This window comes from Naegleria lovaniensis (genome assembly GCF_003324165.1).
Source record: "Naegleria lovaniensis strain ATCC 30569 chromosome Unknown tig033, whole genome shotgun sequence".
Lineage (NCBI taxonomy): Eukaryota > Heterolobosea > Eutetramitea > Acrasida > Naegleriidae > Naegleria > Naegleria lovaniensis.
This window is the reverse complement of record NW_025407854.1, coordinates 111,198-125,289: the sequence shown is the minus strand read 5'-3', so window position 1 is coordinate 125,289 and position 14,092 is coordinate 111,198. Positions and strand designations below refer to the sequence as shown.

At 36.8% G+C, this 14,092-nt stretch overlaps 5 protein-coding genes across 5 annotated transcripts; all 5 read left to right on the top strand.

Annotated features, from left to right (window-relative positions):
- Positions 1-56: 56 nt before the first annotated feature.
- On the top strand, positions 57-1,502 carry C9374_008124 (uncharacterized protein; the record flags this gene model as incomplete). Its single annotated transcript, XM_044698166.1, has 1 exon — positions 57-1,502. The coding sequence occupies one exon, from the start codon at positions 57-59 to the stop codon at positions 1,500-1,502; it is 1,446 nt and encodes a 481-aa protein (XP_044545747.1).
- Positions 1,503-2,948: 1,446 nt separating this feature from the next.
- C9374_008123 (uncharacterized protein) lies at positions 2,949-5,175 on the top strand (the record flags this gene model as incomplete). Its single annotated transcript, XM_044698165.1, has 3 exons — positions 2,949-2,990; positions 3,258-3,320; positions 3,493-5,175. 3 exons carry the CDS (start codon positions 2,949-2,951, stop codon positions 5,173-5,175), a joined length of 1,788 nt encoding a protein of 595 aa, XP_044545746.1.
- Positions 5,176-5,422: 247 nt separating this feature from the next.
- On the top strand, positions 5,423-11,455 carry C9374_008122 (uncharacterized protein; the record flags this gene model as incomplete). The annotated part of the gene is made up of 2 exons (XM_044698164.1): positions 5,423-6,105; positions 6,163-11,455. 2 exons carry the CDS (start codon positions 5,423-5,425, stop codon positions 11,453-11,455), a joined length of 5,976 nt encoding a protein of 1,991 aa, XP_044545745.1.
- Positions 11,456-11,986: 531 nt separating this feature from the next.
- C9374_008121 (uncharacterized protein) lies at positions 11,987-13,018 on the top strand (the record flags this gene model as incomplete). The annotated part of the gene is made up of 1 exon (XM_044698163.1): positions 11,987-13,018. One exon carries the CDS (start codon positions 11,987-11,989, stop codon positions 13,016-13,018), a length of 1,032 nt encoding a protein of 343 aa, XP_044545744.1.
- Positions 13,019-13,357: 339 nt separating this feature from the next.
- C9374_008120 (uncharacterized protein) lies at positions 13,358-13,994 on the top strand (the record flags this gene model as incomplete). Its single annotated transcript, XM_044698162.1, has 3 exons — positions 13,358-13,467; positions 13,509-13,814; positions 13,871-13,994. 3 exons carry the CDS (start codon positions 13,358-13,360, stop codon positions 13,992-13,994), a joined length of 540 nt encoding a protein of 179 aa, XP_044545743.1.
- Positions 13,995-14,092: the final 98 nt, after the last annotated feature.

Here is a 14,092-nt window from a genome sequence, read left to right as displayed (position 1 = left end):
GAAAAAAAATAATCAATTTTGTTGAGAGCACAAGGCTCATTCCATCATCAATACCAATGAAACGACTCTTTTCAGGCAAATTCCTTGCAAAAACTCTTGTTTATACAACTGCTCTTTCTTTTGTTGGCATTAACTTCTTTACCCTTTCTCACACCATCCGACATGAACATTGGGACCCTGTTCGTAATGCTCCAAAGCCAAAGAGTGGCCTGTACATGGATGCACCACCTGAAATTAATGACTCTAGCAAGGAATTGAAATTATTCTACACCTTGCACTCGAATGAAGATGTAACAAGCAAAAAAGACTTGTCAAAATCTACAAACCATGTATCATCATCTTCGGAATCAAAAATACAGAACACAGAAAAGCCTAACGAAAAAAAATTGGTCATATTCATTCCCGATATTGCTGAAACTAGAGAGGTTTTTCAAGATTTGGAATACCATTTATTGCATAGCAAGGAATTGGAATCATCAACAACATACACATTGAGGTATGATCGATATGGATACGGGTATAGCGATATTGTTAAGGGACCTCGACATTTACATAACATGAGCATTGAGCTACACAATTTAGTAGAGAATGTACTCAAGAACAATATTATTCAGAGCGATGAAAAAGTGTCTATCACCCTTGTAGGGCATGGATTTGGTGGCATGTTAGCTCGAATGTACCTCTACAAGTTTGCAAGCTCACTACAAACAGAATACAATGGAAAAGTGAACATCTCTAAAAGTATACTGATATCTCCTCTTCATGAAAGATTTATCCAATACCCTACATTTTATTTGGATTACTTGGTTGATTGGAAGGCACGAGGTCTGTACAATAGGCTATTCGCTTATCATGGATTTATGGAATGGTTTTTCAAATTGGTTCCAAATTATTCACTTGAGAGAGAGCTTATAGATCCATTTGTTGAATCCATTTCTCCAGAGATACCCAATCCTGAATGGACAGTCAAATATTCTGGAAGAGTTCCTCACACAGATTACGATGATACACATTTACTCTCAAGAGAGGAAATGGCGAAGAGAATGCATTATCATTTGAGAAATGATAATTTGTGGAAAACCATTAGAAATGAAACGACTTTATTTAAAAGATCATGCGTGCAGTTGAATGGAGCAAGAAAAATAGCCGAATCCCTATCAGATAGCGAACATGTGGTACCAGTACAACAAGAAGATGTTCCTTCTAACAATGAAAATTTAAGCAATACTGTAGCGGTGGCTGAGCCCATTAATACTTCTGCTATTGATGTTCTGGTTGTAGACGTGAATCATGATGCAGCCACTGAAACCAGAATTGGACGAAAGGGCATTCAACTGTTCTTTGATAAGAATAATGAACTCTCTCAAACAGATTTTATGCAAGATCTAATTGAAGGCTATTCCAATAAGAGTAAGGTTGTGCCTCTCAATAATTACAATCACTATTCAGTACTGACTTCAACGGCTTTAGCTCAACAAGTTATAGATTTTGTGAAAAAGTAGATGAAGCAAAATTGACTTTTTAATGAAAACTGGTAGAAACTTATTATTTGTATTGAAACTATGTTGATTACTGAATAACATTGTTAGACTATTACTCCAAATTGACAGAATTGATGAAAACCACTCGAACGTACAAGGATATTTCTCTTTTACCGTCCTTCACAGCTATTCCACAAGTGCAAACCTCGCGCCTGCTCTCTCGTGGCTAGCATTAGTGCTCGGAATGGTAAACAGTAATACGGAAGAATGGCCAATCGCAAAGAAACTCCATCTTGGCAAAACCATCTCAAATCAAAATACACAAGTCGTAACACGCTTTTCGTATTCAATCACGAAATTAGATCAATAACACACCAGAAATGGGGCTTTCAAGCGACATAGGGCTTTCTACTTGACCTACAATACTTTGAACATGGGAAGTTTTCCTTCCTTTTTCTTGGGTGTAATGAAGCATGTTGGAGAGAAATACATTTATCCTCATTACCACCCTTTGATTTTTGATTTCAAAACCACATGGGAGAGACCCTTACTCACACCTCAAGCACGACAGGAAGAAATCTCGGCGCAACCTAAACACCGATCACATCTGTGACAATACCCGCGCAGATGCAGACATCTCTCTATCTCCAATTGTGTTTTCTTTTGACAAGCTCGTCATTATCTCTGGGTAGAATACGCGTTCATGTAAGCAATAATATTATTGCTTACATGAACGCGTATTATTTTATTTTTATTCAAAGAGTCTCAGGCCCTAAGATGGAAGTTGGCAATACCATCTTTGTAATTACATTAAGGGAATATGGCGTCAAAAGCACTCCCGCAACGGCAGTCCACACGTAATCATGGCAGGATCTGTCATTCGTCATCACACACAACTCATGGTCCAAGAGAGACCTTGAATGGGAGCTTGAATATCTAAAATACTTTTGAAAAAAACATCAACGCGCCACTTCATTGGAACCGTCGTTATTGCTATCAGGTGCACCATTGCGACGCCAATCGATTGACATCATAATTACACGCGTGTCGTCGTCTTGTCAAACTACACTCTTTCATTCCAAACTCCTTGAATCCACTCATTGGTTCGAAATTGATTCCCATCATAATCGAGGTTCCTCAACAAGTAGTTTTACCCAACGCAATCTTTGACTTTGTTGCGCCTTCTCCTTTTGAGTACGAAGGAATACATTATTGATTCCAGCCGTTCAATTTTTCACCCATCCGTAACAACCAGTTCCCGTGGTGTGTGCGTGTGGTTTGGATCCAAACAACAAGCACAATTAGCATCCCACAACAAGGACCAACTTGGTCAAAACTAACTTTAAAGAAATATCGAAACTTCCCTCTCTTGCCAAACGACAACAACGCCATTCACTCACTCAGTGGCAGTCGCCAAGAGAGCCAACAAGATCATCCACCGGTTTTGGGTGATGATGGAATTTAACCATGCCCACTACATGTCCCTATCATTATTTGACGCATTTAAAGGTTTGTACTTTGTTCATTGACATAATTATCGATAAATGATTCTTGTTGCCATGTGGTGTGTGGTTGGCGTTTGCGTGTGAATGGATCTATCTCCATCAAATATGCTGTTCATACTAAAATATCCGGTGATGTTCTCATCTCGGGGTGGACATTTCTCAACAACTCAAAATTGTACACATGATGGATAATAATAACTCACACTATCTACGTTGTGTTGCATTCAACACACATGCCATCATCACCACAAAACGACACAAACATGTATAGTGTAATGCTGAAACGTGCAAAACACGAAAGAGCTATCCTCAAAACGAAATGATGGATCAAAGGGTAAGTTCATTGAGTATGCTTTTATGAATCCATGCGTTGCCAAGTCATTTATACCATTCATTGTGCACACGTGATGCGGTCATGCATGTACAAATGTCCATCACGATGCATCTAAACTCTCCAATAACACACTATTGGTACATCAATTCTTTTCAACGAATGTTGAATCTAGTACTTTTTTCTATTGAAAGAACTCTATGACAAGAATCATCCTCGACGGGGAGTTATCAACAAAATCCTCAAAGATAAATTCCTCAAATTTGCTCCCAATGGTGAAGAAGCATTTGTGCATTCTCTCTCACAAATGCAACGAGAAGGCATTCCGTTGAAAGAATGTGTGATCAAACATGCCAATCTTTTGGAGACTGTGATGAATCGATACAGCGAACTCTTCTCTTCAGCAACTCAGCCTTCAGTGGCCACATTCACAACACAAACTACCACGACATCATCCTCATCATCATCAACAACACCACCACCAAGTGGTTCGCCGATAAAAGAGGAAGAAATATACATGCAACAATGTCGGCATTATACAAGATCGCCTTCATGGAGCATGTTGCAACATGACAATAGCTCTTTTGGAACATCAATACAACAACCAGAAGGAGAGCAGCAAGTAGTAACTCACCCAGGTCATATTTCCCACAATAGGATATCTAGAAGATCACCACCGAGTATTTCCGAGGCATATTCAATGCATGTTGTGACTACCTCATCAAATCTGGTCACAATTAACCCATCTTATCAAAATGATGAGCGTAAGAGTGTCAATCAACAGCATCATCACATGCGTCATGTGGTCACATCATCATCAACACCACCATCTTCATCCACCAACATGTCATTGGTCCCAACTCAATCATCGGATCTTGATGTGAATCCATCTTCATTTCACTCCAATCTAGCATATCATGATGCATCTTCATTCCACACTTCAACTTCTCAGAAACCAAAGTTGCATTCTCAACAGAATTTAGCTCCTTCCAATCTCCACAGATTCGATCCAGCATCCAGCAGTAATATGCAGCATGCATCTTTTCCAAATCCATTTTCTTACGGAACAGCTCCTTCAACATCTCATCAAAGTAGCAAAGTATCAGCGTTAAAACATTTGAAAGAAAAGTATGCCAACGTCCAAAATTTGGAAAAACCTTCTTTCGTCAACAATAATGCCACAAGTCATTCTGCTTCCACGTTGCGTCACAATTATCAAGTCAATGTAAATAATAATTCCATTGTTCCGCCTCCTTCGTCATCATTTCCTCAAAATAATAATCATGGAAATACGGCAGTTCCTTTTTATGGTCAATCCTCAACCTTTCAGCATTCTTTACCATCTTCGTCATCTTGGAACCAACAATCGCATGCTCCTTCATTAACTTCGACTTCATCAGCTTACTTTTCTCAACAACAACCTAAGTCTCAATCTCCACTTTCTGATATTTTGACGTCCTCAACTAGACACCATCTTGCATCTTCTTCATCTCGCTCTAGTTTTGAACACAGCGCTTCTGGGTTGGATCAATTGCAGCAACGAAAACGAGGATATAGTGATTCCTTTTATCAAGAAACAGCATTGATTCGAAATGCTGATACTGTTACCAATACAGAAAGGAATAACACATTTGGAAATTCTCAATTAAGGTCCAGTCAAAGTGAACGCACATTGAATGCTTGCCCGAGTGCTGAATTTACTCCTATTTCGTTATCATCGAGAAGTGGAGAAGAAGATTTCAATGCAACATCTTCAAACGTGAAAAGACGAAAGAATGATGATATTTTACTGCCCTCGATCTCTCAAATGATGAACGAACCTCCACATAAAAGTAAATTGCCTTCTCCATCACAATAGCGTGATGTCTAGGGAAAGTTTTTGAATTGGCATAAATGAGCTCAACAATTGTGATTAATTTCATAAAGCATCAGATGAATGATTCTTTATCGAGTACACAAGAGGTTTTTAGCTAAACTGTAATTACAGTTTACCATTTTTAACTTTTATTTTGTCACGAAGAATACTTAAAAAATTGTGCCACAAGATCTTAAAAGACTATAAATGTTAACAAAGCCGGAACGTTTTGAAAGAAAATCCAAAAAAAATGGGTCAAGCGTATTCCAACCTACCACCAGAGTTTGAACAAGCACTCCGGAAGGTGTTACATTTTAATTCTGAAACACTACAACAAACATGTCCATCATGGGAGCAACAAGTGGAAGTAATTCGGGATATGATTCTACCATTATATGATCATGCTCAATTTAAACATTTTATTCAAACAAAAATAGATGCTCTTGTTCTCAAGCATTTAGGATTTATTTTGTCCTATTTAATTAATAATGTGTATAATGGAGTGATCAACTCATCGGAGTCAGAACATCATCATCATCAGCTTACGGTTCAACAATCCATGCTTGTTTTGGAGATTGAAAAAATTATTATTTGTATCTATGAATTAGCCTCATACATGTTATCAAATCCATTTCTCTATCAATCACTTGCACTGAATTTATTACAAAGCGAAAAAGACAAGCCCCAAGAGAAGGAATTAGTGTATAATTACTATATTGAGCCTGCGTTTTACTTTATTGCGAATAGTAAAATTCTAGAAACAGTGCTCAAGTTTTTGAAAGAGTTGATCAGTGGTGGAGGAAGCAGAGCCATGTTTCTTTCACCCAGCACTGGTAGCAATCCCGAAGAGGATAAAATCAGCGAACGAAAAAAACAAGATTTTTTAGGATCTATTTTAGAAATTCAACAACATTTTTCATTGAAATCCAGAGGGTGAGTTTTATCAAAAACTCTTATGTTGTAAATTAATTTTCAAAATTATTTCGTAAGATTTGAGCTGTTTTACACAATTTTGGAATTCTATCTACATGGAGAGAAACCAAAGAAATCCAAAAAGCTCGCTTTGAAGACTCACTCTTGTCATGTCATTTTGATCACCTTGGACATTTTGAAAACAATTTTAGATCAAGAAAATTCACAAGTCTCAAAGTACTTTTGTTCCACTTTTGGGCTTCAGAAAGATACAACTCTTAACGATAGAAAGAAATTTTGTCAAACCATTCTGTTATTATGTCAAGTTTATCCTTTAACTCCAATTCATCAAGAAGAACACGAAGTTGATTTGTTCTTCCTTATTAGGATGAATGCCATTCATTTATTATTTATTCTTCTCAACGAGTCGTCTGTGATAGGAAGACAAAATATTTTAGAGTGTATTATAATATTTGGTGCGTTATTACACCAACTGAGAGGCTTACTGTTATCTCCACAACAAGCATCAGATCACTCTGCAAAGCAAACTCTGATTAGTATGGAATTTTTGCGAGTGTGTTGCAATGTTGATTGTGGAAAGACATACATTAATCCATGCGAAATTTTGGTCCACAATCTTTTACCGTCGCAGCTAGTGAAACAACTTGTTAACCAACAAAAGCAACAAGATGCGAGTACGCATGAAGCAAATATTTTGTTACGCGATTCATCATCCTACGATCTGATATGGAATCAACAGATGAGAGATGAGCTGTTAAAAGTACTCGACAGTGAAATTCTACTCACCGAAGATCGACTTGCTTCCATCTCTAATGATTTGCAATGGACATCAGCACTCAATATGTCCAAAGATCTCAAAATTAGATACAAGACAATTTCTAATGAAATTGAAGTGAATGGCATTTATATTGAGAGAGCTATTGAATATGTTTCTTCTCATCCCGAAGACACTGTAGAAAATTTGCTCACTTTTGACACTTTTGAGGGTCTCTACGAGAAAATGTTCTTACTTTCAAATATTGATAAGGAGGACGTGGAAATGAAGAACAGAATTTTAGGTTGTCTCTTCAAACTGAATGAAATTATTCGATTGGGACAACATATTCCTCTCACACCATCTGATAAGACAGACAATGAACTAACAATTTTGAACAGCAAAAATGCTACCATGCACCGAATGAATTACTTGTCGCTCTTACTCTCTGTGAAGCACTTTAAAGATGAATACTTTTATAATACGACATTATTAATTTCTTCCATTCTTTCCAATAAGAAAAAGATACACTCGTATATGGAAGACCTTGATAAGGAAGATACTTTACACAATTTAATGTTACATATGGCAAGAGAACAACTAGTGGCATATCATGTACAAACATCAAGCACTACGTATGCAGATGTCGAAGCTGTACGACGAATTTTATCTCTCCTCTATATTTTAGGAGAATTGTTAAATCATAGACCAAGAAGAATGGTTGATATTGTCAATAACCCACATTATGTCAATGTCCTCGTCATGAATTTGAACATACGTTCGAATAGACCAGAAAAACTAGAGTTGATATGGCAAACCGTTTTTCTGATTCACACACTCGTTGAATCTCCTCTCTACAACTCGTCATCGTTGAGACAAAATTTACACAAAACAGGAATTTTTGAAATCATGCTCACAATAATTACTACCATGGAAGAGCACAGTACCAAATGTCTTGCAACCATCGCCAAGTTCTTGAAGAGTTTTCACATGATACCAGTTTCAGAAGCCTGTACTGAATATTATTCGTATCTCAGATATTTCCTACCAAGCCAATTGCTTAAACTGTTAAACAGTGACAAGGACAAGGATGTTGATACATTTATTTCTGCTGTTTCAAAGAAAGATCATAACTCTCCATTCCTCTTTTGGAATTCTAGTCATAGAGCACTGTTGTGCGAAACTTTGAAAAATCGATTCAAAACGTTTGACGAGAAGAGATTGGGCTTGAGCTCTCAAATTATAGAAACACAACAGATGGATCCTTTAAGGCTACCAAAATTGATATTTTCTACTTCTCCATCAACAAGCTATCTTTACGGCTATGAAGAACCAACTGTGTTGAAATATGTTGACCTTGAAGAAAAATTATCCGTACATGACATTTTTGTTGAGGGATTTGTGAACAGTGTGCCTAGCAATGACGTGGAAACCGATACACCTATCCATGAAATTGTGGATCCAGAAATATTTCTCTCCAAATTAATTGAGGCCCTGGAACAAGAACAAAACAGAAATAATGCAAATTTAATCGTTCAGGCTCAAACAAAGCTCTATTATCAATTCTCATTGGGTAAATTTACACCAAGTCAATCCTCCTCCATTCATTTCTTAAAATATCAGGGCTATTCCAGTTTATTTAGAAAGTACACCTCAATGTTGAGTGAGACCCAAGACATTTCAGAAATCATTCATGCCTTAAATATTGTCGTACATTTATTAGCTAGCCAATTGGAGCCAGAACCTGAGATTTCACACAGAAACAAATTGCTCTTTATCACATCAGGAGGATTAAATTTCGTGTCAGTGAATATCCTAAAGGAACCTGCTTGTAGAAACAATGAGCAATTAATGATCAATTGTCTAAGAGTACTTGACGCCATTGCTGACGTGTTGATGCCTGTCGCGTTAGAGGATGAAGAGCGTAAATTAGTTCCAACAAGTTTCTTTGACGATTTTGTTCCATTGCTAGAACCTCCATACATGCACAAGTATCCAGAAATATCCTTGAGAACCATACATTGCATTAGGAAATATGCCAAACATCAACAAATTGATTTGGAAACAGCAAATGCGCCTCCAGTATCGAACTCTCCTTCAGAATTACTTAAGGACAACTCAAGATTAATTCAAAACAGATTTAAACTGATGTTACAATTGGTACATCTTGGATTGCTTTATCAGCTGCCTGAAAATGCCATGAGTGAATCTAATAGCGACTCTATTTCATTCATGAAAACGATTTGTTTGGCATGTATTGAAATTATACATCATTTGCTTTCCTCACAACTGAGTTCAGTATTTGAAAGAAGTTTGGAGAAAATTTTAGGAAAGAACATTGTTACTTGCTTGTTACAAATCAACAGCAACAACAATAGAAGGTCGCCATCCAATTTGATTTTACTATTTCCAGGCGTTCAAACCTTTGATGATTTTTATCAATTTATTCGAACTGATCATTCCGATTACTTATTGGTATGGAATAAGGAAATTCGAGGAGATTTGCAATCTCTCATTCAAGCATGCAACAACAATGACAATGAGATGGTGAATCAATGGATTCAAAGCTTTTCACCCAATACTTTGAAACTTGAAGGTATTTTGCCGTTATTGAACCCACCGATTGATATTTACACAGAACGTCTTTACAGAGCATTCAAAGATAGCAATATAAGCAGTCTTAGTGAATTTTTCGAGCACATGAATGAAACCATTGTGAACTCCACGACCTTTGTGCAAAGTTTAGTTTCTAGTTTACATGCACTTTTGGTGGAAGAGTACAAACAAAAATCTGTCATGAAGGATCGCTTGAGACCTCTTTCCATCCAAATTCGACTTTTGCATCTCGTTATTTGTAGTGAAGATTCAACAGATCCAACAGCAGAAACACAAGAACAACAATTAATATTCCTCAACGAGTCTTATCAGCAAATTGTGGTTCATTTGTATCACTTGTTGGTTGGATATCTTGACACTCTCTCCGAACAAGAAGCTTACATTTTGGATGCTCTCGACCAAATATATCAAATTCTTTCGAGAATATCGAAATTCTATACGAAATTTTATACCAAGATTGGCTCACAAAAAACAAGAGATTTCTACAAATTGCTGTTGGGATGTTTACACAAATATCTTGTGTATGCACTCTATGCCAAACAAACTCTACCAAGACAAGAGGTTCTATTATTGAATATTATGGATAGTATGGCTCATTTCTTCAAGACTCAACTGGATGCGAACGAACGATCTACTTTCTGTGTGAACAATGGCTTATTTGCAACAGTTCTATACGGCTCTGTTGTGGGAGGAAAATTTGACAAAATGGCCGTACGAAAGAAGGCAACTCAGTTGATCTCCCTCTTTGTGAAATTATCCATTGAATCGATCCATCCACTATTGAAACAAGCATTATTCCCACTCTCTCATACATTCCTTCAGCAAGGAGATGTGGAAGGATTCATCACCTATTTTGATGAGGATCATGTCAATCCAGAGGTTATTTGGAATGCAAAATCAAGAGAATTACTTTCTACATATTTGGATGAACATTTGAAACAAGTGTTCAATCACTTTTTTGTTACGAAACGATTGGAGGATTATTCATTTGATGTACAATCATTTACTAACACGTTTATACTCGAGAGTGAATATGGTTACAAGATTGGTCCAGTATATTTGAACAAGTATAACGAAACTCCTTCCTATAACTTTACAACGATCACCAATCAACAATTTTTGGAATTAATTATTGAAAGACTTTCTACTTTATGTGCCAAATTTGAAGAGACAAAAGTGAATAACACAGATGAAAGAAAAACTATTTGGAGAACAGCATTCAACTTTATACAAAATCAATCACTATACTCTGACAAATCTTTAGAGAACACTACAAGTCAAATTCCTTCAAATGTTGAGCAACAACTTTTACTTTTATTAGAGCTATTCTGTAGAGAGATTATTTATATTACTCAATCAGAGGAGAAGCAAGATCTATTTGTCATCAACTTGCTCTGTTTCTTGAGTTCCTTCGTGAAAAAGTATTCCCATACTTTTTGTCAATTTTTGAATAATTTTTCTGACTTCTCCACCATCTTGTTAAATGTTGGCAATCAGTACAGAAATATTTTGAGATCTGTCTTGCAAATACTTTTAGATCTAACATCCATGTTAATTTCCTCCACCTCAACAACAACAACAACTACACAAGACCCATCCACTGCTGCAACACTTACAGCCTCAACCACAACGACACCAACACAAATATCAACTCCATTATTTGAGTCTTTGATGGATCAACTTGGGTCTGAACTGAACCTGGCTTACATTTTAGTATTCATTGTGAACAAAATTCAACCTGCCCAGTGTGCTGAATTTTTATTGAACTTTTCCAAAGTAGACACTCACTTGACTCAATTCCTCACTGAAACGTATGGCATTCCTCAAACATTTTTCAATTCTACTCCTGAAGGACTTGTGGAAAGTATTCATTCTGTGAATAATAATGAAGGTTCTGAATGGACAGAAGAACAGTTTCAAAATCTTTGTACCAAATGTCAACAAATGGTTTCAGAATTTGAACAACAACAAGTTGTGTAGAATTTACTAGATGGACAATATTTGAAAACAAGACGCTAATTAGCTATGAGAAGAATGTGAGTCAACACATGGCAAGCTCTTGGTCGTTGAGTAAAATATTAACAATTTGGAGCTTTATGCGAGATCGCCTTTATTCCTAATACCAACAATCTATTCCTCAAAAGGCACTCGAGTCACTTGTCGACCATTTCAATCACAATTCGCCACTCAAAAGATAATATAAACAATACAGACAAAAAAACAAGACAACAACGAATCGGAAGCTCGTCCTATCATTGACACGGTCATCCTCATTCGAACTGCAACATTATTGGACAAGTAATATATTGGCAGGGAATACGATTGGGAGACAACAACTGTGCCATCATCATTGTCAAATTTCACACTCTAGAGACCAAAAAAATTATACCACACAAACACGGATCTGTGTGCTTCTCCACATCTTCTTTGTACAGAACTAAAAGAACATTGTTCATCAACCACAACCATCATCATCATTCAAACTCTCACAACCATCATTATTTCACATAAATGTCAAATATCAAGAAACTTGCAAATTTCAGTCGTGTCTCAGACATTGCCACCGACGTGAATGATTTCTTTACCTTTTCAAGTGCCAGTGGAGGTTCAAGCAATAGTAATCGACACGACCGTGGTGACGGAAATTCAAGTCAATTTTCATCCCGATATTCACACGACACGTATGATTGTCGAGTGTTATTGCGAATATTGAGTTTTCAATTTTTACCCATTGAAATTGCTTCCGATTCTGCCACCATTACAAATCCTTTTTGTTCGAATTGGCGAGTTCGTGTGGAATTATTGAGTCATCAACAACAAGAAGAAGGAAATCAACAACAGCCAACCAATCATTCATCGAATCAAGATGATGTTTTTGATAGTTATGTGTTTGATATCAATGGATCTTTGGTTCAATCTCATTCATCGATCGATTCTGTGTTTAGTGAAAGAAATGGAGTGAGACCTTGTAAAGTAGTACTTTCACAGTTGAATTCAAATTCTACGAGTAATTCATCCATTGTGTTGGCATCAACGAATAATTCGTTGGAGAGTTCTCAACAATCGACCACAACAACAACAACGAATTTACTTCAAAATAATTCTTCTCCAACAAATTCTAATATGGTCATTTGTAGTAATTTATTTGACATGATTTTTGAAGAGAAGTCTACAATTCTCTCATCAAGTATGAATATGAAATCAGTTTCTCCAAGAAGTGAATTACTTTGTGCATTGTGTTATACATTTCCGTTTCCACATTTTCTTATTGAGCAATTATATTTCAAAATTTCAATCTATACAGTTGAAAAACCAAATAGGAAGCAACAGCAAGAATTTGGAAATCAATTAATAGAAACTCTCGTTGCCTATTGCAAAACAGATGTCATCTCAACCATGTATCAACCTCTCAACACAGCTTTTATTAATAAGAAAATTAGAATTCGAGCTTTGAAAAAGAGAACCAACGATTCAAAGAATGCTCTCAATCAACAACAAAAACCTAGATGTAACATTCAAGTGAAAGTGGAAAAATTTATTTGAATATTGTTTGCAAACAGTGAAGGGAGCTTGCAAGGGTTCAAGAAGGGATTTGCTCGCTTTTGATCATTCAATTTGATTATTCCTAATTGCATTGTAGAAAATAATAGTAAATAATAACGTTGTGCCTCTTCTTTGGTCGTCTCCAAGTATTTCTCTCGATAAAACCAGCGAGACCTATTTCAAAACCTGCATATCTTAAAGTAAACACTTAGCTCTTCTGTGGCCTTGTTGAAACACTTTTGTAAGGTCATCTATCTTCACCAACAATCAAGTTCGATGAGGCAACTTACTCCGAGAACAGTAGTGGCGGAGCACACCCAAAAAAATCATTCAAAAAAAATGAACAAAATTGTGCCTTATTTGTTGTCTGCCATTGCTGTGATGGCCTTATTTGCCTTACAATGCGAAGCAATGATCTTGGGATTGAAGGGAGGAGCTTGCTACCAACAGTAGGTTTGCGTTGAACATCATAATTGCTTACAAATCTCAGATATGACTATCCTCTTTTCAAGCAATGCGGACAATCATGGTCCAATGATGTAATCGCCACCGATACCCTTTGCAAAAGTGGATGCGCCATCACCTCAATGACAATGGCCTTAGACGGAAGAGGCTTAGCTTCATTCAATCCAGGACAATTCTTGACTTGGCTCAAGAAGAATGGTGGACTGTCCGGAAATCTCTTTGTCTGGGGGTCTGTGAGACCATTCGGACTTAGCTACAGCGGAAAGGTTAGCTCTACCAGTTCTATTATCAGTAGTGTTTGTGGTGGTTCTGTAGTCTTATTGAATGTCAGGTAAGTTTGAAAGGTAACCATCTGTATCACAATGAAATAATCCGCTTTTGATAAAGAAATGGAGGTCATTGGGTCCTTGCAACTGGCTATGATGGATCTTCATTCACCGTCAATGATCCTGGTTACTCTCGTTCCACCTACTCTCCTTCTGAAGTGACTCAAGCTGCAATTTATAATTAAAAGTGTTCTGGCAGCAGTGGTGGTCATGAAAACGATCAGTTCAATTCTTTCAAGCGAATACTCTTCTTATGAATAAATTGAGTCATGCCACCACATAC